General features: G+C 41.6%; 1 protein-coding gene across 1 annotated transcript; it reads right to left on the reverse strand.

The window, feature by feature from the left end:
* Window positions 1-564: 564 nt before the first annotated feature.
* Window positions 565-22,463, reverse strand: ppp1r16a (protein phosphatase 1, regulatory subunit 16A). The gene is made up of 11 exons (XM_027017032.2): window positions 22,366-22,463; window positions 8,217-9,317; window positions 7,084-7,154; window positions 6,325-6,470; window positions 5,375-5,478; window positions 4,963-5,087; window positions 4,489-4,614; window positions 4,127-4,202; window positions 3,887-4,016; window positions 3,520-3,670; window positions 565-3,433 (listed from the first exon to the last, which is right to left on the reverse strand). The coding sequence occupies exons 2-11, from the start codon at window positions 8,476-8,478 to the stop codon at window positions 2,921-2,923; spliced, it is 1,704 nt and encodes a 567-aa protein (XP_026872833.1). The 5' UTR covers window positions 8,479-9,317; window positions 22,366-22,463; the 3' UTR covers window positions 565-2,920.
* Window positions 22,464-26,386: the final 3,923 nt, after the last annotated feature.

Raw genomic sequence — 26,386 nt, forward strand, 5'->3', positions numbered from 1 at the left:
TTCTGTTTCTGTATGACTGTATGGTATGACAGATGTACAGCACAAGACAGGAAGGACTTGGCCTGGCTGGTGAGGGTAGCCTAGATGGCAGGATGCCTGCTCTCCCTGACCTGAAATCAGTGTTTGCTGCCCGCCTCCAGAAGCCCTGCGGCATTAGCGCAGGTCCCACCCGCCCAGACCACAGAATGTTTGTCCCCCTGCCTTCAGGATGGAAATATAAAAACTAAGACCATTAGACTGAGGAACAGCTTTTTCTCCAGAGCTGTGAACTCCATCACCCCATCTGTACATACCCAGCCCAGTCCCTAGGCACTGAGACACATTTCTATGGCACCCTTGCACATGCACTTACTTTGCACACAATGTACTTTGTATTTACTGTTGCATCTTACTGTTGACTGCTGCTATAATTAATTACATGTTTGTATTGTCGAGTATCTCTTTTAATCTGGTTCATGCTGAGAGTACCAAACAGAATTTCATTGTACTATGTACGATAAAGTGTTCATTCATTCTATAGAGTCCATCATCACAACAGGAAAAAGTCAGTTTCAGTACAAAACCACTGAACTGTAGTTGTTTCTACAGCAATGCAAGACCAAAGTTTATAAACAATGAAATGACACTAATCTAATGAGAAATTAATTAAATGCAGGGACCTAGTAAACGAATCATGTTTTAGAAGGTCATTTTTACATCCAAACATGACACTGTTATAGAGGTAACCTGTATGTCAGGGTTATTGTTGGGATAGTTGTAAAATCTTTGTAAATATGAAATGTAAATATAAAATACCAAAACAAACAGACAAAAATACACTGCATCAGGAATTAACATTTAGAAGTTGTTTAAAGTACAGTATTTTCAAACTGAAATGTAAAGCTAATTTAAAAATATTTCCATCTGTGAAAACATTTTGTCCATATGCTATCAAAATAGCTTTTCATATAAATCTCATTAGAAATCCATAACAATTCAAGAAAACAGCATAGGAATTGCACAAACCTCATTAAAATATAGGCATTTCTTAGTGTGTTTCAGCAAATAACTATTTCAGTCAAAAATTACTGAAAGCCAGAACAGACTGAAAAGGCACAGTAGGTCTTCTGTTATTCAGTGTATGTTCATGGGAAGCAAATTTTACAATTAGAGCATTTTAAAAATATTTAACATCCTGGATCTGTACGCTCCCTACTTTCTCAGTGGCAAGAATAAATAAAATTACAAATAAATACATCAAAATCTTCAACCTTCATCAATTAGGCTCAGATCTAAAGAGATTCCTCCAATCCATTAATTTATCCTTCATAGCATGGTTACCCAAATACCTGATCAGTATTTTCAAAAACATGTTCAGTATTCAGGTAAGAATCTATTATATTTAACATGAAGCCTACTGAAGTTGTGGATGTGGTGAACTGTAGCTGAAGACTGGAGATAATGAGGCCAAATCCCTCAACACCACCCAGACCTGTACAGGTCTACATACCACCCGGGTCTCTGTCAGCTAGTATATTACTGTATGAGAGAGCTGAGACACCAACTCTGGTCTTTCAGGAGACCAGAGACCTGGGGTCTGCACATGTGCAGCAGGGCATTTTTGCCTCTCTAGTACTCCCTTCTCCCTGTCCCTTCTCTCTTTCACTCTCACATTATGCAACTTTGTGGAAAAATTGACCCAGTTTTTATTGCCAAGAAAGTTAAGGTTGGCTAATCAAATGTAGGTTGTGTAAGTTTATCAATATGCTTTCTCTTTAATTCTGGTTAACCCTGGTTTAAGAGCAGATCAGCATCCCTGCTTTAAGACTGGGGTAAGAGGAAGAGCTCTACCATGTGTGATTCAGTCTGTTTACATTAAAAGTGCTATTAAATGAGTTGTGTGTTCAAAGTCAGGGATGGATCAGATTCATCATCAGCCAATAGGAGCGACTCGCTGTAATATATAGAAAAAGCAACATTCTGTTAACATTCTGAGCTGATCACCTAGTACTGAGTGACAACCCTGAACTGGTGATCAAGTATAAGCTCTACTAAACCCTGAACAGGTGGATGTGGTTCACAGTCAGGCTCTGCTATTCACTCCATCACAGATGAGCTAAGGGGGAGCTGGAACTATACATGTCACTCAGGGAATGAGAGTTTGAGAGTTACTGCGAAGAGGATGAGAGTTACTGGAATTAAAGTTTGAGGGTTAGAGGAAGTGAGAGTTTGACCCTAACCCTAGCAACGAGAGTGTAAGAGTGAACGGAATGGGAGTTTGAGGGCTTTATCATCCCTAATAAAGAGTAAAACCCTCCCCGTTCTCCAACAGAAATGCATTCATGTACATAATATAAAAACCAAACTTTCCTTGAAGGTATGTGAACTAATAAAAACAAGAGTAACATTTCATTACAGCATCATACTTACTCAAGGCTTATTCAGTACAGATTATGGACTAATTTGCTAGCTAAAGAAAGAAATACAGAATTTATGAAAAGAAAATATTGTGATTGTGTCCAGGACTCACTGACTGGTTTGTTTTTCATGCTCATAAAAATTTGTGTCTGTACTGGAATACCAAAGCAGAGTTGACCAGGATGACATCTTCACTGAGTCATCTCCCTCTACGTGTGCTGGTGGGGAGTGTGTGGAACTATGACAGCATCTGCAGCAGTGTATGTACTTGTCCATGAAAACACATGTGCCTGTGTGTCTGTGTCTGACATGCAAAGGTCTTTAGTGTTCAGCCTCACCAGAAGAAATGTATGAGTGCACATGTGGATGAGTCTGTGTGTGTGTTACATGCTCACTGCTACATCAGTCCACAGCATGGTGTTGTCTGTGCGGGCAGTGGGGGGTTGTACACTCTTACTGGTACATCAGTCCACAGCTTGGTTCTTTGGCATTGGCTGTGTGTGTGTGTGTTACACTCTCACTGCTACATCAGTCCACAGCATGGTTCTTTGGTGTTGGTTGTCTCTTCCTCTGGTGCTCTGAGCTTCAGCAGTGGAGGGTCTCCGCTGGCAGGAGTGAAATACACTGTGGTGGGCGTGACCACCTCCTGTGCCTCCTGCGTGCTGCCCTGTGGGCCCAGCTCAAGCAACGCTGGCTCCTCCTTCAGGGCCGTGGGGGCAGCAAGAGGGGGTGCAGGGGCAGGGCGTTTCTGGAGCTTGGCTGCGGCTCTCTGGCGCTTAAGGTCAGCCAGCGTATGGTGTGATTTCTCTCTGTTCATGTTGTTACTGCTCCACTCAGCAGGCCCCGCCTCTGGTGCCAGCTGGTAAGAGGCGCTGCGGTCCAGACGCCCACCTCCCCGCAGTTCACCTGCCACATACGTTGAGGAGGAGGGGGCGATAAAGGTCCCGCCATTCCCTAGAAAGGACTCTCGACTCCCACCTTCCTCCCTGTCCTCTGGCCACAGTGCAGCAGCTGGGATTCTGCTCACGCCTGCCACCTGCAGCACATAAGAAGTCAATGCTCGGTTAGGTGCCACCAGACAGCTCTAACGCATGGCCCTGTGTGAAAGGACTGACAACTCACCAGTGTCAGCTCTGCGTCCGTCTGCCTGTCCTCGTCATCATCCACAACCTCCGCCTGCCGGCCCCTACTCTGCCACACCATCGCCTCCTTGTGGTGCTCCCGCCTGTACAGACTGCTTCGCTCATTCACGCTGGTGCGCCTCACCACCTTCCTGCTCATGGGATGGGGGAGAGAGAGGGAGGGAGAGAGAGAGAGAGAGATTGGGGGGGGGGGGAATGGTGTGATATGCACATAAATCTGAGTAATCTTAGTAAGTATTTTATGTTTGTGTCCATCCACTTCAATATTTAAAACTGAGAAAGTGGCAGTTGTAGATTAAAGGGTTCTAAAATTTACACACACATGCAGACACACACATAGCCCTTACCCTCTGCTGCTGGCACTGGATGCTCGTCTCTGTAATGTGCCTTTGTGTCGTTCCTGGCTCCTCATGATGGCATCATGTTTGTGTTTTAGCTCCATCATCTTGGTCCTCACCTCCTCATCCACACACACATCTAGACAAACATACCAAACATTGTGTAGTCACTTACACACACACACACACACACACACACACACACACACACACACACACACGATAAAAGGGCCCATTTTGGGCTGTTACCCAGAGGAGTCTCTTCCAGGACAGACTTGGCATTTAAATCTGCCCCATGGGCCACCAGTAGCTCCACCATATGGATCTGTCAAAGCAGGAAAACTAGTATTATCTTTATGCAAGGCACCAGTACAAACTAGGGTTAGAGGTAGGCAAGGTACCAGTACAAACTATGGTTAGAGTCAGGTTGCAGATCTCACAGAAATGTAAATAATTCAGCTAATTAACAGATATGAAAACGTCAGAAAAAGTGCTCAAGAAAATGCATAATTTAAACACTTGTTAAACTAGACAATGTCTCCTCTTTAGAAGAAGAGGAAAATAGAAAATATCTGCCTATGGTTTAGAATTTGATAACTCTTAGTTTCAACCTGTGCCCAGCAGGAGGCGGCATGTAACGGTGTCCAGCCATCATCGTCCTTCTCCTCCACAGACACACTGTGCTCCAGCAGGACCTCTGCCACAGAGAGGTAGCCATTAGCAGCTGCGATGTGCATCTGCGCTCGCCGCGTGGGTGGGAGGGAAAAGCACAGATGAGTTTAGAAGCTTTTATAACTGAGCTGACTATCTCTGTGGTCTTCTCCCTCTCTCTAACACACTCTCTTCAGAATTCTGTCTCTCTTTCTTCAGTATTCAGTAATCTGTCTGTCTGTCTTCTGTATGCTTTCTTGCTCTGCTTTGGACTCTGAGGGGAGTCTCTGAATCTTGAATTACATAATTTGCACATTCTGTTCCTTTTTGTGTTCCTCAGACATATTTAAAGTCATAAAGAAATAATTTCATAAAGTCATAATTTTTGTCTCTCCTATGTGTGTGTGTTTTGATCTGGTCTGTGGCTGTCTCACCAGAGTAGCCCCGTGCTCATGTGGGATGTTGAGGTCTGATCCCGCCTCAATTAGCTGCTTAATGCCTGCAAGCATCTCCTTCTCTTTGGCTCCTCTACACTCATCGATGCGCTCCTGGGTTATGCCTGCAGATATGCCCACGCACACAAACGCATGCACACCCCCCCCCACACATACACACGCACGCATGCATGCTAAGGTAATGAGGTTTAGGGTAATGAGGGTCAGGGTAATGAGGGTTATGGTTAGGGTAGTGAGGGTTGGGATTAGGCTAATGAAGATCAGGGTAATGAGGGTTAAGGTATTGAGGGTTAGGGTTTGAGTAATGAGAGTCAGCATAATGAGGGTTAGGGAAATGAGGGTTAAGGTTAGGGTAAAGAGGGTTAGGGTTAGGGTAATGAGGGTTACTCACCCTGTTCAGCCATGACCACCTCAAGCAACTCCAGGGTAGCTTCATCTTCACACAGGTCATAGGGCATGTTACCATCTGCATTAACTGCCAATAGATCTGCACCCCTTTGTAGACACCCATATACAACATTACTATTACTAACACTATTAAACACACAAGGTCACTACTATAAATACAAACCAGCCATAATCAGATACAAACTAGGTGTGGCTAGAATAGATCTACAATAACAAGATTTCAGGGTGTCTAAAGAAAAGCGTTATTACATTATCCCAACTCCTCCGACATTAAACCGCACTCCTCCCAAATCTTCCACCATCAAACCTTGCACTACCCAACTCCTATAGCACCAAACCCCGCACCTTCCCTCTCCTCCACCACCAAACTTTGCACATCCCAAATCCTCCAGCAGTCTTCATGCTGGGGAGCTGTGAAGGTCAGCCAGTTGCTTACATTTATGGGTCAATGAGAGCAGAGGTTTTCTGAACAATCTACTGGCTACAGGTAGCTTCAAACCAGTGTCTCGTGTCTTTGGTTTGAGAGTGTTAGTACAACACATGTTTATGTATTTGACAGATTTCAAAAGATTTTCCTCAAATCACAGATGCATTTGCTAAAATCCTAACTGCATTCTGAACATAGAGCCTCAAAACCACACAGGTCAAGGCACTTCTCATTGTGGTTACACAAATTGCAGATGCTAAAAGCAGTGCTAAAGTAGAGGGCAGGCACAAGTAAAATGCAAACTATACTTGGTATAATGAGATGCTGCATTTCACTGAGATTCATCTACCAAAAACCAAAAAACATAAATGCCTCATGACATTGACTGACCCCACAAAAGTGCTTAATTTGTACAGTTTAATCACTAGTCTTGCCCATAGGATGTTGGTTACATCATGAAGTGTGCTGAAGGAAGCACCCCCCCGCAGCAGACGGTGGGCACTCACGCTTGCACAAGAAGCTGCACCAGGCCTGTGTGTCCACATGTGGCAGCTGCATGCAGGGGTGTCCACAGCTCACTGTCGCAGGCGTTAACGCTCGCCCCCATCTCCAGGAGGCAGCGCACCACATCTGCAAAGTCATCGATGCAGCACTGCGGAGCAGAGGAGCACGATCACACCATTTCACGTTTCACCTTAGAGGGCTGGGATGGACCTGGCAAATGCAAATGCAAACAAACCAGGCAACAGCAGACTGCCGGCATGTGCACGCACACGCACACTCACACACACGCACACTCACACACGCACACACGCACACACGCACACTCACACCCCTCCCCCACCTCCATGTCTTAATGTACATGGCCTGAGGTTACTCTCAAATGCCTTGTCCCCTGGAGTAATGCCAGTACCAGACTGAACTTCTGAACCAGAGCAAGATGAAAGTTTGTGAGATGGCTGTACCAGGCTGCTCCCCCACTATCACTAACCATCCTGCCTGCTAGCACGGCATACCTTTCAGGCTTTCAGGACTAGGAATGTTGTGTTTTAATTATGAGAATGCTGTGTTTTTTCCCCTGGAAAGGCTAAAAAGTAGAAGTGATCATTTTTAAAGTGACCTTGAGTGTGAGAAAAGTGCTATATGAATGTAAAGGATTATTATTATTATTATTAACACTCTCATACAAAACACAACAAAGGAACATCTACACCAGCAAAGCAATATAAGAACACATGTGTATGAAGGAGATGACAATTTCATACCTGGTGCAACGCCGTGAGACCATCTTCATTAAACAGGTCCGGACTAACACCACTGTTCAAGAGCTGCCTCACTGTAACACACACCCCCACCCCTGATCAACTACCATAACACATAACATACATATACACAATCAGGATCAGCTACTGTAACACATACATTCACCACCCTAATCACCTACCACTAACACACACACACACACACACACACACATCAACTACTAAGACATACACAATAGGGGTGTACTGACGATAACTGATATTTAAAAAATGAAAGACTTTAATAATACATATATATCATAAAACAACCCCGTTCCAGTAAAACAAGAGACAAAAACACACAACAAACAAATATATAGATGAATTTGATTGATAGTGTTGTTTTCTTTACATTTTCTGTAGCTATATCATTATCATGAACTCTTTAGACCATGACGACTGTGGTTAGTAGCCTGCCTTCTCCTCACTGCCTCCCCCGAACTCTCTCTCTCCCTTCCCTGGACTTCCTCACCCCCCCCCCCACCCCCGCCCTCCCCCGAACTCTCTCACTCCCTTCCCTGGACTCCCTCACCCCCCCGCCCTCCCCCGAACTCTCTCACTCCCTTCCCCCAACTCTCTCAGTCCCTCACATCAACAAACATACAATAATTTAAACCTACATGCATAATTTTATTTTGCCTATGTTATACACTCATAAATCAGATAAATATCACATCTTTGTTAGAAACTCATTTTGGGTATGAACTTCGTGTGACTGCGTGTGTTTGCTGTAATTCTGATCACAGTTTCTAGTTCTAGTGTCAGCTCAAATTTGAACTCCTCAAACTCTACTGGAATTCTCAGTGAAATTCAGTTTAGGATTGTCCCCAACCTACCCAAAGCTCCACCACCATTTTTAAAGCTACTTAGATGTGACCATAGGGTACGAACGTGCAGTGCCATTTGGTATTTAGCAAAGTCTTTTAAATAGACGGACGGACGGACGGACGGACGGACAGACAACTTTCCCATGTTTCTAAACTACAGTAGCTCACCATTCCTACGATTAGCCAGTTTCAACACACCAACTCCAAACGTCTAAACGCTCACTAAGGACCATTATTAACACCACTTAACCTCCCGTGTGATGCTCTTACCTTCCTCCTGATCATTCCTGGCAGCTGCCTCCAGTAGGGTGATGTTGCTAGGGAACGTCACCTTCTTGCTGCGCTCCTTCCCGCTATGTTTTTCCCTGTCGCCTTTCTGGGTCCCTCTGGACATGTGAGCATTCTCCTTCTCCATGACCGCCCAGCTCCTGAGCTGCTGTGCTCGCCGCTTCTGTGCGTGTTTGACGCGCTCGGTGGCAGACAAGCGCCCAACACTTGACATCTCCGCCAGCAGCTCTGCGTGCTCTGCCATGGCCACGAGCCCCCTGCCCCTCCACTCGCTCCTGCCCCTCCCCTTTCTGCTGCTACTGATGATCTGGCTTCACACTCCGAGCTTTCTCAAGGCAAAAACATGGCCTTCTTCAGTTCTGCAGCCAAGTACATGAAGCCTCAGAATTCCAAACTGCTGTCAGTCCAAGCTCATCAGGTAAGGGTTATTAACTTGAAATCAATCAAACAGCCTGAAATTAGTAAGCCAACATCCTGAATTAAGGAAACAGTCAGTAAACAAAGCAGTCACACTGAGGGGTACATTAAAGAAAACATTCAACACAGTCCAGCGACTCCAGTGACATCCACACCCAAGAGGACCACTTCAAAGATGGGAACTGAGAAGGTGACCAGAGGCCTCCATGGTGAGAAGGTGAGTATAAACGTCTAGAATAATAATTCTCTCCCACCTTAAAGGTTTGTCTCAACAGGTCAGAAAAGAAATAGTTGACAATTTATAACAAATCTTGTGAATTTACTGAACAAAAATGGTTCATTGGCCTCTTGTTTCAATTTTATTCAGTCACAGGAGAGATGCAACTCCAAATCATGTTTGTTTCCAGTGTCACTGAGCAAACATCGGGGGTCAGATCCATATTGGCTCCATATACTCTGTGAATATTTTCCTGTTTTCCCAATGGGTGCCAGTGATGCTGACCACTGAGGGATGTGTGAGGACTGGAAGATGAGACTCATGTTAAAAGGTGTCGAGATCAAAGCCTGATCATCTTGTGGGGACAGTGCTGGAAGAAGGACCCTGGGAATGGTGTCATCACAGAAACAGCAGCCGTTCCAGCTCACACTAGTGACACTCGCTGCAACCTAAAGAGGGAGATCAAAGAAAAAAAATGCAACAATGTAATACAGGCTGAAATGTACAAGTAAGCGAGAGAATGAGCAAAAGATACCAAAACACTATTCCAAAAATCTTATTACAAAACAAACTGTGTCGAGACACAATCAATAATCGGAATCACTGAGGAACTTTACTGGAAGGCTCGGTATACAGGCACAAGGCAAAAAATACTTCACAATGAGACAAAAGAAAACCTGGTTTATATGGGGAAGTAATTAGTGAGGGGAAAAGGTGAGTACGATTACTACTGAAGCAAGGCGGATCAGGTGCCTGGCAATCAGGGATCGGGTTGCTTGAAGACATGACAGACAGACTTTCATTAATATCGACAATCTGAACAGCAGCTCTGCGGTTATTTGGGGCCATCACAATTTGAGGGTGTGGTCTTACACTCCACCCCTTACTTTGAGTGAAGGAGCCTGTCACCAGTTCACTGGTTCACGTTGCTATGTCTTTGTCTTCCCTCATCAGCTATCCAGAGCCTATTCTAACATGACTTTCTAATTATAAACCTTTTCCTTATCCCTCCCATCGCTCACTGTTATACTGACTGACTGACTGACTGACTGTCTGTCCATCTGTCCGTCTGTCTGTCCGTCTGTCCGTCTCAGATCTTCCTGGCCTTGTATGCATTATTCAGTGAGATCTGAGGGATGGTCATCCTGTGGAATTGCTGCAGTGTGGGGACATAAGCTTACAAACTCCAGCCAGACTAGTGTGGAGCAGGGCCTCCATTTCCCATGACATAGCTACGCTCTCGTGCTGACTGTCTACAAAGTAGGATATCCTTAGACAGACCAGGAAAACCTTTTATGTACACACATACCTAGATGCGCTCACACCCACCAATAAAAATGTGTCAAAGCTCAAGAAGAAATACAGAAGTCAAACGTGCATCAGTGAGCTGAATAACAACAAAACAACAGACTAGTGAAATGCCCATGTCTGCATAGAGGTATAGCATTTGAATTGATTTTTATTAAACATAAGCTTGCGGAATTTTTATACCTCTTATACCATTTAATACAGGACGAGACAGGTAATCAGTGTAACTGGTGAACAGGAGGAATACGAGCAGATGTCATTGTATATGTCAGGACTGTAGCAGCAGAGTTTTGAATGTGTTGAATTCTGTTCAGATATTCAGCTATAAAGAAGGAATTACAGTAGTCAATACAGGAGCTGATTAAAAAATGTTTCAACATGATTAAAATTCAGAAAGGGTGAAGCCAGACAATATTATGGAAATGAAAGAAAGCAGATTTAGTGAGGGAAGAGATACGGGACTCAAGAAACAGTGTATAATCTAGAAAGTTACCAAGGCTGTGTGTGTTTAACAGTCACACCTTCAATTGTAATAGCAAAACTGGACAATTTAGAGGCCTGGGATTTGGGGTCTACCAACATAACCTCAGTTTTATCTTGATCTGATCTGGATCCAGATGAAGAAGGGAGAGTCTGTGCACCTGTGCCCTCCCACTCCTCTAAAGCAATAGCAGCTAAGAGGCACTGCACATGCTTGGTTTTCAGGGAGAAAAAAAGAATGTTGCTCCAATCTGAGGTTGAAACACGTCACATCAGTCTGTTACACAGCAGAATTCTGTGACTCAGAATGGTCAGGTACCTCGAAATGATGATGTACTCCATTTTACTTAAAACCAGTTTAAGGCAGAATTGCTCTGGCCAACACTGCATCATCCACAGGTCTCTTCTCTTACATCCAGGAAGAAAAGAAATGTTATTCATTAATCTCTAAGCAGATTTGGAGAAACAGGATCAGGGGACAGAAAAGGCTGAATAAAAATAACAGGTTCTCAGATGTCCTGACCAGTAATTAAATCTGGATCAGCGTAAGTATGGTTAATTATGTTAGCCAAGATTCTAAGAAAAATGAAATGTTATAGTGGTAAGCAATTAAATAAACCAAGGTTCTTCTTGAGTGTTTACAATTAAAGTCTACCAAAAGCTTTAGACACTGTTCAGACACCGTTTTATTCCTGACTGAACAATAGCTGATGTCAGGTTCTAGGGACCTATTGGCCTTCCTGGGTATAAAAAAGCCTCTTTCTCATATTGCCTGATTCCTCATCTCACTACATAACCCAGCAGGCAGTTCATCAACCAACCCAGCACTCCACCAATCCTGAACTTCACATTAGATCATCATCACCTGACTATTGACTTCACTGTGTACTTGGTTATATAAGCCTGTCTCACATATTAGGATTTTGCGAAGTATTGCCACTAGTTCTGACTGTGCATACCGAGCGTTATTTTCTTGATTGCTTTCCCGTGTTTTCAATTGTGTTTTTGCTCTCCGGACTACTGATTTTTGCCTACCCATTTTGTATTGTTTGCCTGATTAGTTTTTTGCTCGCTGGTTATTGGACTCGGACTGTTTACCTACATGATTTGGATTACCCCTATATTGGCTTTCCTGGTTTCGACCCTGGCTTGTTCACCCATTACGAAGTTGGAACATAATAAACCTATCTATCTATCCATATCCGCGAGCATCTGGCCTTCCTTGTCACGTTACACTCTTCTGATCTTTTAATCAAGACTTTTGCGTTATTTATCCTTTTATCACAGCAAGCAAGTCAACTCTTATCTTCTAGTTTTTTAGATTTTATCAGACGTAGGAACAGAAAAGCATAAGCGCAGCTATAGCTCTGGCTTTTTCACCCCTACATACTTCTCATCAACCGTGAACCTGCTAGTATTTATTGTTTACATTTACAGCATTTGGCTGACACTTTATATCCAAAGGGACTTACAATTATGACTGAATACAACTTGAGCAATAGATGCTTACGGGCCTTGCTCAGGAACCTAACAGTGGCAGTGTGGTGGTAGTGGGGCTTGAAAAGGCAACATTCTGATTACTATGTACCACTGAATCAAGTACCACTGCTACCACTGCCCCATATTTACAGCCTGTTACAGCAGTTTTTTCAGTTTTTTGCCCCTGTACTTAAATTGTGAGGTCATCGCAAATGTTCTTTCCAAAACTTTGCCAACATTTTAATCTTCTTTTGAACTGTATAACAGCATGAACCATGAAGCCATCATCACCAGTTCAACACCAGTGAGAGATATGTGACAAAGGGTTAATACATAAACACCAGTTGGAGGCTGTCCCTCCAAACTGAGTGGTCAGCACAGTGATGAGGGAGTAAGCAACAAGCTTGTTTTTGTCAAATCATCAATAAACAATTTTAGAAATAATTTTGGAATTGTCAGAACGCTGCACAACATTGACGGAGTGCAGTAATGAGCCTGAATAAGCCAGCCAAGCCTGCTGTGCCATGGCATAAAGGGGCACCAGTGTGTTCAGAGCAAGGCACTAGCATGTGTGCACATGCACACAGTGCTCACATTAACCAGTGCTCTAATAGATTTCCTCCTTTTGTAAAAACTGAGTAACAGCCAAGAGTTAACAAAATTAACTGGCTGAAAATTAACTACAGCCAGTGCGATTGGTCATGAACATCATACACATAAGTGTCCATTTATTTTTATTACATTGAGGAGCTCACTGATATAGTGACGATTTTGGCCATTTTTACAGCGTCACTGTATGTTTAAAGCAATTTTGAGAGGCTAAAAGGATAACTGGCATTGAAAATTAATTCATGTATCAGTCATTTCAGACCAGATATATCAGCATTATTTAAAACATTTGTTGCTCAACCTTGGAAAGTGCATTTTCATCAGATTTCAAGTATTTTCCTTTACCAGCTATTCATCATTTTTAGATAGTAAGCACCAACAGATTACATCTTGAAAGTAACTGGTGCTAGAGTCATGGTTAACCCTAAAGTATGTAGTAACTGGTGCTAAAATTAGGGTTAAACCTGAAGTATTTTGTAAATGTTTTGTGCACAGCCAATGGTTGTGCAGAAAACAGTGACAACAGGACTGACACCTGACCACCCACATGGAGAGACAAAAATGAATGACTCAAGAGGCTAGAAAACAGTTTATCTGACACAAAAAAATGAAATGACAGTGGAGTCCACTGCAGTATCTGCAGCTGACAAACATAACATGGCAGTTTAATGCAGAGATGTACTTCAGAGGACCATACTCCACAGGGCTTGTACAGTGGATGCTGCAGCATGTGTTATGCATATTCACCAAAAACAAACCATGAGCCAAATTCTTCAAACATATCGCCAGATTTGACGAGACTTCTAACAGAAATAAGAAGTCTGTGTTGACTGGATGATCTTTTCTCTAGTAATGTTTGGTCACATATGCAACTCATGAACAAAATAATGCACATGCACCAATTTAGATAATTCACCATTTTTTGTTAAAGACACATTTTAGGTGTGTTTGGATTGAGCATTATGACAAACTGTGCATCTGTAATAGTAGGAGTAAATGAAGAGGAAGGTGACCTGGGAAGCATCTCAGAATGTGACAAACGCCATGAGAAATGAAAATGTAGGCGTTGCAGAGTAAAAAAAAGAGTAAGAAACATACAGACTGAGAAGAAATACAATTTTGCTGCTCTGCCTTGATTTAGATTAACTGAATTCATCAACTCAGTGCAACCATGAAGTTGTCGTGTTGGTTAAAGTTACAAATGTGTTAGATTTTTATGCAGCTGGCAGTTTTCAGAGTGCCACTGGTCTCACAACTGGGGTTAGTCAATCATCTGTCTCTTGATGTGGGTCTTTCACATGTAAAAGAAGCCATACATATTAATTTTGATTGGCTTTCACCTTGAACATAGGTGAATTTACTTCAGAGATAACTTAACACTGGTACACTAACTATAGCCACAAAGACTTTACAAATAGGAATTCCGTATTCCACGTTTTTGAATCTGTTCAAGTTTTATGAATCTGACGCCATATGTCTGATAGCCATGCATTATGAAACCCACATAGCTAGTCCAGTGCACTTCTTACTGATGGTACAATATTTTGTTTCCTGATAAGAACCTTTTTCCATGTCCAAAACATTACAGTATAAAGCCTTTTCCAATGACTGCACCTTTTTCATACATTATTCATTTCATTGTTGTTGTTGTTGGATTTTATTTACTGATAAATCTTTCTAATTGTTCCTTCTGTCAATCCAAGCAGAGCTACAACCCCTGAGCTGTAATGGGAGTTTGGAGTTAAGGGTATGAATCTGGAGAACATGAAGTCTCATATCTGTTGGGCTCTGGGTCAGGTGGGGGAGGGGGTTGTTTGGACTACAGATATCAGTAGCAAGTGCTATAAATAAGATTTGTTTACTATAACCAAGATCACCTTACATGCAGGCTGCCCCAAAAATGAGACGCATTCTAATGTTTTAACATTTCAATGAGACTGACGCATTCTAATGTTTTAACATTTCAATGAGACTGTGACGCATTCTAATGTTTTAACATTTCAATGAGACTGTGACGCATTTTAATGTTTTAACATTTCAATGAGACTGTGACGCATTTTAATGTTTTAACATTTCAATGAGACTGTGACACATTTTAATGGTTTATCATATGAATTCCTCTCCTCAGTTGCTCTCCAGTACAATGGGACGTCTTTAAAAATGTGTTTACAATATTTTATTATATATTACACAGCTGACAATAATAATAATAATAATAATAATAATAATAAACTATGGATCCCATACATATAAAACATCAAGCCTGATCTCCCACACAACATGTTGTTAAACATAGTAACACAACCAGTATGTTAGAAAAGCGAGTATGCAATGGCTTGACCTGCTGTTCTGTATGTCAGAAACGGCAAGTGCCTGAACTGACTTTTACATAACAGCAATAACCATTACACCAGTAGAGATAAGACCCACAAGCTTGAGTGCACGCACACGCATGCATGCACAAACAAAACAAGAAGGGAGGGGAGTCATATGAACTTTGAACTTAGTCTGTCACGTTTCAGCATGCATTGCTTAAAAATCACATTTGCATGGACACACACAAACCTGCACTTAATAGCACGATCCAGAGCACTAACATTCCAGATCATAAATATGCATAAGGTTGGTATGTGATAACATTCCTGCAAGCATTTCTCAGGAGATGTGGAGAAAATGTGACAAATCAGTTAGAGCACAAACTGACCCACAACCACTAATCACAATCCAACACACACAGACACACACAGAACTATTACAACACAACACTCACTTGGTTAGTTGGCCTGCACCGTGACATGCGCAGGCGGTCCACCCCTGTCGGAGAGCGGGGGCCAGTAGTGCTGCATGTGCTGGGGTGGGATGGGGTGGACATTTATCAAAGTTTCAGTGTGAGGTTTTACAACTGCCTATCACAGGCCAGATAAGGAGCATGGAAAGAGAATTCAAAGCAGACCTTTAAAATAAAATAAAAGAAATAAAGAACCACCCTGAGTTGAACCCTATTACCACTCATCATATGTCCTCTTAGAATAGACGCAATAGACAGGTACTCACCAAGGCACAGGTACATAATCGCCTCACTGACTTTCTAGTTTCAGAAGTTATGGATTTTGTGAACAGCCGAGGCAAGGACCATCTAAAGATACGAGGTGATTTAACTATCCTCTGAAGGGTGGAGGAAACTCCCTGATGTCATAGGAAAAAAAATGAAACTTTCTTTCTTTCCTGTGGTTTGTTTTACTTGATCATTTATCGCAATCAATTTTTTGTCCATAGCGTCTGCATCGCATTTATGTTAATTACTTTTTAATAATAATATTAATTATCATTTTTAAAAGAGAATATTGGTTATGAAAGCCTCCTAAAGTACTAGTAGCTATTTAAGTTCAAGTTTGTACCTTGTTCATGAATTTAATTGACATGTGACATTTTCCATGTGTCGAAGATTTAGAGTTTTCATTTTGAGCATTTACTGAAATATTTCACTTCATGGTCTAGATGACAGCCACAGTCAAGACTGCAAACTAAAATATAAATGTGTACTTCTGAAGCCAGCATCTGGGTCACTTCCAAACTGAGGGTGTAGAATGAGAGCACTGCTGGGAAATACAGGTTTGGGGTATGAGTGTTAGAACAGCTGGAGGAGCCGGGGGAGATGGAGTTTCTCCACCAGGATCTGGAGGTGATGTACAGGCCCCACTAACACTTGAGGGAGTGAAGATGAGATGTTTGTTATGGCATTTGCCAACCACTTACACCCAGATGTGATAGTACGCATACTCCCTGGGAATCAAAAATATTCCAGACCTTTGCTTTGTCCAGAAAGATTTAATCTCACTCACACACACACATAGAGATAATTGTCTAATGTCTAAAGTCCTGTATGTTACCCCACCCATACAACCAGTGCCTCACATCATTCACTTCAAACATCCATTAGAGGCGTCAAGAAACCCAACAGTGCATCCAAGCTCAATAAAAGGGCAGTGGTAGCTCAGTGGTTAAGGTACTTGACTTGTAATTGGATGGTTGCTCGTTCAACCCCACCACTGGCAAGTTGACACTGTTGGGCCCCTGATAAAAGTGGGTCCCTGATAAAAGTTTGGATAAAAGTGTGAGCTAAATACCATAAATGTAAACCCATGCTGCCACACACACAGGTTTCTGTCTGGACAGAGACACTACTACACCGACACACAGCACAAGGATCTCAATCTGGCCACAGACATTGATATACAGACAACACACGGCCGTCAGCCTGTACTCAGGCAGTGCTACAGAGACAAAGAATGCTGAAGCAGCAGATGTTACCACTGGACCCTCAGCAGAAGGGGTTAAAAGTCAAAATTTCTAGAATTTTTGAACAATACACCATACAGATCTAAGCTGTGTCCATGACAGATTGTGTTAGTGACAATATTAAGTGAGGGTTATGCTAAGGGGCAGCTTTTAGCTGCCAATAACTGAGACTGCAGCTGTTCTGAGAGCCCACAGAAACACGTCTTAAGATTTGAATGGACAAGGTACCACATGTTCTAAATGCACCGCACGTCATTCATTTAGCACTCCTTTCCAACAAAGGGAATTGAAATTCCTCACCCTGTTCTACTGCAGTTCCAGTGGGGTAGGACAGGTTCTGCTCAACACCCCTTCTATTCAGCAATCTCCCTCTTCCCTGAGTCTTGTGAACAGAAACCCACCCATCATCATCAGCTGACAGACGTGAGGCGCGCACTACAGTGCACATAAAGCTTGATCATCTGAAGGTCAGGATTTGGTTTTTAAGGAGCAACACTTTGCATGCATCAGGCCTCTAATCCGCTGTCTCCCCAAGCTTCGGGAACACGGCGAGGTAAGCATAACAAGGCCAGCATCCAGCAGCACTACACCTGCACTTGCTTTTTAACATTGTGTCTCATTAGATCTCAAAACATTAGATCTCAAAAACAATGACGAAACAGTTTTAGAATTTCCGGTACATCATTATCATCCTCATACTGTTATGCAGGCACAATGGGACAGCATGGCCACCAAATGGCAGTGATTATTATGGGATGTGGTTAGAACACTCACAACCTTTCATGGGATTCATTGTCACCCACTGACAGGTAAATTCACAAGGATAAATATAGTCTGCAGGATCCTAAGCATCTTACAGCTTCATCACCACTAAAAGCAGCTCAGTTGCCGTTTATTGGCATTTCATTTAACCACTGATCAAAAAATAAAACTCAACATTAGTTGGAAACATTAGTAGTAACATTAGTCATTAGTCTAGGTTACACCATTCGACAAGCACAGCAAAAACAGCCCACGTGACAAATGACAAAACTACACTTTTAACTGAAGCACTTTTACCTTTTACACTATTAAGAAATGTGTACACTTATTAACCAATGTATTGGTTAAGCAATGTTTTTACAGTTTTAAAAAATTAACTGTGACTGGCTACAAAGTGAACAGCTATAACATTTATGTTAATGGAAAATATATTCCACCGTAATTCTCAAGTTATTAGGTAATGTATTCTACAGTAGTTATCTTGTTAATGTATTAATTGATGCATTTTATGTGAACTAACTAGGTAATATTATACAGTAATGATGTAGGTAATGTATTAGGAAGGGTATTCTACTGGTCCCACAATACCTTAGTGAACTCCTAGTGCATTACAACCGACCATGTCTGCTTAGATCAAAGGTGCAGGCTCTTTATTAGTAACAAGAATAAGAAAATCTACTTCAGGGGGGCAGAGCCTTTTCCTATAGAGCTCCCACACTATGGAATAACTTTCCTGTAAATGTTCGGGACTCAGACACAGTCTCAATATTTAAGGCTAGGTTGAAATATTAAGGCTATCTGTACAGTCAGACATTTTATTAAATACTTCCCATTTTGGGTAAAGGAGTGGATCTGGGGGTCCATGGGCACTGAGAGTTATGATAAACTGGGATGTTTATGGGATGTCACTTCACCTCTTTTGTCACTCAAGTTTGCTGACAAAGTGCGACAGAGTGCTGAAGTTCCAGGGTGCCCTCATGCATGTGGGTCCTTCTGGCGCTATCCGTTTATCTGTGTTGCCATGGCTTGGTCTGCTGGAGTCCATCTTTGAACATTATAGTTCCCCAATTTAAACACCTGTGTACCTGGACACGCCTCATAATCAAGTCTCTTTCCGCCGAGGTACACCTACCCCGATGTCATTTTGTCACCCTTGGTTTGCTCACTGGGGGCTTGTAAAGATGCTTTGTGATAATGACAGTCACATTTTTTTATATAGTGCTTTTTAAAACTTTGACTTGACTACTGAATTTCACCAGGTAATATAGGTGTCACTACAGGTGGTGCTACAGGTGTTACAGGTTAAAGATATTTAGTCATACACAGTTACCACAATCTTTCCCATAGTTTGAGATCTAGTGATATATCATACTCAGAAAATTACACATACTACCTACCACAATGCTCATCTAAATTTGGGGCTAGAATAACAAGTACAAAAAGCTAAAAGTCAAGATGGCTTTGTCCCTTTCTATTCTGCAGTTTTCTTATTTACAAACAAAATCAAAAACAAGACTACCTGTAGCATTAAAAATGGCATTTTACCTGAAGTAGGGGAAAACATCTTGGTAATATTTAACCTGTAGACGTGAATAATCTTTTAACATTTTTATACCCACTCTTTCACCTCAGAAATCACAGTCCACTGAGGTTATTTAGTGGCATGTGCCAATGTTCACCCATAGACATAGCCAACTCAGAAAAGGGTGTGTCATCATATGGAAGGAATGGTAGGGGCTGGGGGCATGACCAATCCTCCCAATTCCAATTCTATCCATTGGTCCCTTTTTAAAAGATGTGTGTTTTGTTTCCACTAAGAGAGACCTTCAAAGATCAGACACTGAAAAACATCAATTGTGAATGTGTATGAGGAGTATGAAGAGCACCATTAATTCAGCACTGCCAGCACAAACACACCCCTCCTTCCTGTTTCCTGTGCCTCCTCCTTTCGGGAGGCTTGCCGTGCGGTCCAGAGAATTCCCACAGCACACCTCTTATCCGCCCACCTCTCAGCCTGTGTGCAGGTCAGAGCACGCAAGAGCACGGGATGACTTTGAATGGTTTCAGAACCAGAGAATGATGTGGTGGACGCAGCTCAGGATGTAATGGCACACACCTCACAACATACTGCTGTATGAATCAGGACTAAAAGTGCAACAGCATACATTTTCTGCTTTTGTCTGGACGTAGTGAACTGAATAGCACAGATATATACACACTAAGTTACACAGGTCCTATTCATCAATTTTCCAACTATTTCTCTAGAATATTCATGCTATTAATGCAAAAATTGCAAACTCTGCAGAAATTCCTAATGTTTGAACTTAAATGTTCAAAATCATGAATGTGATTAACTGTGTATCAAGAAAGAGGAAACATAAATTTACAGCTTTTGGCTGACTGTCCTACCCACATGTGTACTGTACAACTGTACAACTGCACCACGTGAGTACAACTGTATAACTGCACCCTGAATTTATCACCTGACTATGGCACCTTGCTCCTTCTGACCTCCAGCCAGGTTTGGTTAGGGAACACAGCTTCACCACTCATGGCACACTATATTTGTACTATAATGAATTAATTGTAACCTGGATAATGATAATAATAATAAACAAACATACCAAAGAAATAAATGGTGTTCTCGAAAGGGGGTGATGTGGCCAAAGGAAAATTATTTATTAAAAAAATAATAAAATAAATTTCAAAAACTTTCAAAAAAAGGAATGCTGCTCCAACCCATGCCTAGACCAGTCTACAGACTACACATGCAAACTTGACCAGTCTACAAACTACACAGGCAAAAATGTTGTCTGCAGGCCCATTCAAACTGTGTTTCTTGTGACTGCCTAATTAACATGACTGAATCACAAGCAGTTAGACTGAAATGTTAAATGACAAATACTGAGAACTGGGCAATTCACAGCCTTTCAAAACATTTAACAAGCAGAAAAAAGCTGTTTTCTTGTCTCCGTGTTTCCATGTCTACAGCAGTGGCAGTAACCCCTGCAGTACCCAGAACTAAACCACCACAGTAGAAAAACCAAGTACAAAACCCACCACAGTAACCTATCCAGTTTATTTTTACATTTACCTGACACTTTTGTCCGAAGCAACTTGCAATTATAACTGAGTACAACTTCAGTAATTGAGGGTTAAGGGACTCAGGTATACTCAAGGACCCAACAGTGGTAACTCAGCAGTGGTGGGGCTTGAACCAGCAACTTTCTAGTGAAGTACCTTAATTACTGAGCTACCACTGCCCCACTACAAAACCCACCACAGTATTCCTATAACCGGGAAAAAGCAGGAATATGTGGAAAGTAAAGGAGGAGATGTGGATACAAGGGAACAGAAGGGCGGGTGATAGATGTGGAAACCGAACGATAAACACATTACACGAATGCCAAATACACAACACAATACAGGCGCACAGTGTGGGCTAAGAAAGCCGATGAACCCTTCTGACTGTGTCCAATCTCAACACGTTTGCACTGCTTCTTTTTTATATCAAACTTCGTTAATTACCTTTTACCGTCCTGACGAAGAGGTCAATAAAGCAGAGAAAGTGAGCTCTTAGGTTTGTGGAACTGACCTAACCTTAGGATAAAAAAAACTATGTGCCAACACTCGGTCATACAGTTATTTCTCAGAGTAACAACAATAAAATTATAAAGGCATCTGAGATCAAATTACCCATTTTTATTATCTATCCTAGATAACTATGTCCGATATTTACACCATTAACAGCTAGGCGTTAGCTATCACGCCAACGGGATATAGAAAAGAATCCAATAACATTCATCTACCGTCTACCAACTCGTTCATCTTTAGTATTACCAAATAAACACATCCAAGAACGAAAAAGCTGTGAAGAGGTATTTGCTATTGAAATTTATTCCTAAAAATCGATGGCTCCAGCTGTCCAGGTAGGAGAACCTGTTGGACACAGAACTACGCTGCGCTGTTATGCTAAATCGGTAGCTTGCTAGCGAACAAGGTAGATGAAGTAAAACGATACTCTTGAGTTCAACAGTGTTACACAACCAAGAAAGAGGAGTTTTAATGTCCCAAATGGCCTTATTTGTTGTAATCCTCTAGCAATATATACAACAGTAATTCATCCATGTACACTTGTAGTCATTAAATCATGTCACTTACCTATAAAGCCAACTCCAAAACTGTATAATAAATAAAAGTATTAGCCTGAGGTTGACAGGATGTTTCGCCGTAAGGGACTGGCTTCGACTAACACTGCACAATGAATGAATAATCTACGTATCATACATACATAGAGGGCTAAAAACGCAAACAGCTGTTACGCCTGTCTTTAATAAAGAACAACATGTGGTGGACTAGTTTTTAAAGTGTGTAGAAATATAAGTTATAATCTGTTATGAACGATAGAAACCAAAGACGTGCCAGCTAGCCTATCTTGGTAACCTGTCACCGTTCGCTGAGCTAAGATAGCTAAGCTAAAGCTAGCTACACTTACGAACTTCAAAACATCGCAAACATGCCATGAAATGTGCAAAACATCAGATATCGAGTGTATCAGACCTGTTGCGCATGAAGATGAAATTTAAGGAAATCCTAAATTCATATCCGTGTTTCTCGACGCAGTAAGATCCCAATCAACAGGTCCAGCCATGTCTCCCTCACTGCCTAACTGGGAAAAGCTTCTCCATAACAACGAGGGTGTGCTCAGAGCATCCACTAGAGGGCGCTACCAGACATAACATTCGCGGTGCTCTTAGAGGCTCCACTAGAGGGCACCACCAGAGGCCTTGTTAGAAAGCTCTCAACAACAATGTGGGGCTAATTAAATTTTGGGCTTGGTTCGCAATCATCAGAAAGTCAAGTTCGTGGTGTTTGATTAGAACACAACCTTTTTTGGTAAGACAACAGCTGATTTATACCTAATGGATAAACGGAAATAACAGCTATTAAACTATATTCCCACGAAGTGTGAAAAGGGGACTATTTGCCAAGTTTACATGTAAGACCGTAAACTACACTCAGCGACTTTGCCTGAGACACGGTCTAGTAAATTATTCCTTCCACCTCTAGACAAGTATGGCGAATCTGCAAGGGGCAAGTGAGGCTGCAGGTTCTCTCCAGAAAACAATACCATAGCCTGGTTTGCCTTTGAAATTGTGGCAGGTAATCTTGAGAAGAACCGAATCTGTTATAAATACAGCAGTTGTATTCATATGTTCATATCACAGTGATTAGGCCAATGTCAGGTGTTTGTATGTTGACATTAGGCTACTTATTACTGTGAAGTGTGAAGACAAAGACAGGTGAACTTGTGTGTTTCAGTCCTTTTAAGAGATGAGTGTGCCATTGCTGTTAAGTTTCTGGCTGTTTGCAGTGTAACAGTGGTCCTGAGTGTGTGGTCAGAGTCTGGTAGTTAGATTAATCGAATTCAATTCAACTGATTGTTTGCAACACAGCTACTAATTTCATCATTCATAAAACATTTACTATATGAATCCCCCAGGAGCTTTGCAAGGTGTTCTTTGTGGAAATAAATACACTCTGAGAGAAACAATTTACAATAGTTTCTAGATTGTAGACCAGTTAGTGCAAAAAAAAGCAACCTTTCAAGTCTAATAAATGTAGTCATCGTAAAAGTCAAAGCTAATTATGGGAAATTATAAAATCCTGTACAATTGTGATACATAATTTTAATATCACATTAACTGGAAAGGGGGACTTGTGATGAAAATTTAAAAATAGAATACATATTTTAATTAATTAATTTATTCTTAGTTTATTCGTTTTTGGAATTATAGGTGCAATACAATAGCCATAAAGCAACCCCACTGAGAAAGAACATATGTTCTCAGCGATCACTCTAATAGTGAGATGGTTCCCAGGACAGTCCCTGGCCTAACCCCAGGAGAAACATCACCCTTTAATCTGGTGATTACTCGGAAAGCCACACTGCTCCATCACCATGGTGACATTTTGCGGAGATCCACAGGAAGCAAAGTGTCCTGTCGGGTCTTGATTACAGAGATAGAGGCTGTTTATATCAGTAGATGATGCGTTTATATGCTGATCTGAGGTTAGCTGTTGGCGGTTTCTGAGGTTAGAGGTTAGCTGTTTCTCTTAAAATTCATAAACACTGGGCTCTAAATAAGAGATGCTGACCATGGATCAGTGTTGAACAGAAGGCTCGGAAGTGTGTTGCACACTTCAACATGAAGATCAGTGGCAATTATCAGACCCAGATGTACAGGGAGGCTCAGACTTCATGGAGTGGGCTAACAGTGTGCGCAGACTGAAGGCACAGCTAAACTGAGAGCCTCACGCTGTCTCTCAACTACAAAGACCTTTCACCCTCTGAGTCTCAGAGGCCAGAAGGAGCTCTTTCAGATGAAGTAGGATAAGACCAGGCGACTCTGTATGTATGCGTGTGTGTGCCCCAGTGTGTCTGAGTGAGTGTGCGTGGGGTGTTTGTACAACCTTCTGTATAACCATTTATCCTATTTCATTAGAATCATATTTCATTTGCAAAAATAATTAGCTGGACAATATGATGTAATAAATTTTTTATTTTTTCAGTTAAGGTATGCATAGCCAATGTTTCAGCCATTACCCATGTAAACAGTTGGATGTTTTAAAAGTCAGTGATATATTAGTTAACCAAAAGAAGGTCAAACCAGCAATGTAAAAATGTTATATTTTTATATGTTGTACACATTTTTATTTTTTATTTTTTGATAACCAGTGTTTTGGTCAGTTGCTAATTTCTGTGGAAACAGTGGTGGTTGTTTTTTTTCCAACTTAGATTTCTGCAGTCATTATCTCTACAATGCGTATTTATGTAAAGATATTAAAACGTTTAAATAATCGGTGTGCCTTTTTTGCAAATTTTCTGTTAACATGCAAGTGTCAGATCGCTTATAATACTGCCTCTATAGATGTTCTGAGTACATTTTATGAAACTAATGACACGAAAACAGTGAAAAACGATGTCACAAGAAATGTCTGTGCAACGTGTGGAGAGAGACGCAAGAGATTCACATGGACGCTTTAAGCATACAAACGCGTCCGATGATGTGTCCAAACATAACCTCAGCGTAACTTCCACATCTTATTTTAATATATTAGTCTGTTTTTTTAATGAGTCGTCTTGTTTTATTAAGAAATACACATTCGCTTTTTAAGTGTTTATTGCTTTTTGCAAATATGTTGCAAACGAGGATTGAAAAGTAATAGTTGTACAATTTACATTTGGATGTGAAATCTGCTACCATGTCTATTAATGTGAGCATCTCCGGGGGCTGGTAGGAGCTCTCGGGTGGCCTAATGGGTGTGCTACAGGTGGAGGCTCATCACAACGCCAAGGATGTTTCTGTAGCTCTACGCCCAGCAAAATGAAGGCAGTATGTTGAACACTCCCATCGATTTCAAGTGGTAAATGTAAATTTAACAAGAATGCACCCAGGTCAAGACACGGTGTGAAGACATTTGTAGGCATTTCAATAAATAGGTTCTTATAGCCACTGGCATGCTGTAGAAAGCGCAATGAAAACTAAACGAAACAGCAGCGCTGGTGTGAAGATGTAACACCGTTGTGTCCTTTTTTTAAGTATGTAGCTAATCCAGAGAATGGCCACTACATGACTAATCTGGAACAAATCAGTTTTTCACACCAATCAGCACAGGTTCCGTCGCTTCTTTAAATATTATGAACAGTGAACATCTACTGACTTTACAAACTAAACAACATTGCTACTGGTTCTCAATGCGATTACTGCACATTTCTAAAGGGCAGAGGCAATCAGTATAGTTTTCAATCGTGCATTGTCTCCTCTCCTCTGTAAAAGGGAACCCCCGCGTCGCAGTGTCGTCGACGCGCTGGAGAGAAGTCCACTAATCCAACTTGTTTTCACTGTCTTGCTGAGAGGTAAGAACTCCGACATTAGCACTCCATTATCCAGGACAATAGCTGCAATCCCCGAAACCCCAAGTACCATCATCTATGTTCCGGAATATGTACCCTACTGTGAAGGAAAATGAGTAACTATATACGACCACTCCTGAGAGAATGCCTGAGATTCCAACATGATGCATTTAATTCAGCACCGGCTGAATTAGACGACACTTTACAAAAAAAAAGGTTCTTTTTATTACCTTATGAATTAAAAAAGATAAAATTTAATGTACAAGAAATTGCTACAACAGCTCACTGTCTGATTCCATGAATGGACAGAGCAGGATTATAGCCAGCCCGTCCGTAAACTGCCTAATTGCTTGTCGCACGTTGTTTGATTTGTTAGAGATAGGCCTATTTGCTTATCTACTGGGTGATGTAACGTACACTTTTCAACCCACAGGTGTTAAATTTGAATGCAAGATTTGCATATGTTTATTAACAACTCCACCGTATGTATATTGCTTGCGACATTTGTTTAGCGGCTACAGCAAGCCTGAATCGGGAGAACGTCTATCTTGTATTTTGCTGTTTAAATAAGATCGTCGTATTCATTTTCAGATCAGGTCACGCGGCCCCTAATCGGGAGTCACCGTGGCGTCTTGCGCGAGTGACGCATTGGCACATCTCTGT

This window comes from Electrophorus electricus, chromosome 14 (genome assembly GCF_013358815.1).
Source record: "Electrophorus electricus isolate fEleEle1 chromosome 14, fEleEle1.pri, whole genome shotgun sequence".
Classification (NCBI taxonomy): domain Eukaryota; kingdom Metazoa; phylum Chordata; class Actinopteri; order Gymnotiformes; family Gymnotidae; genus Electrophorus; species Electrophorus electricus.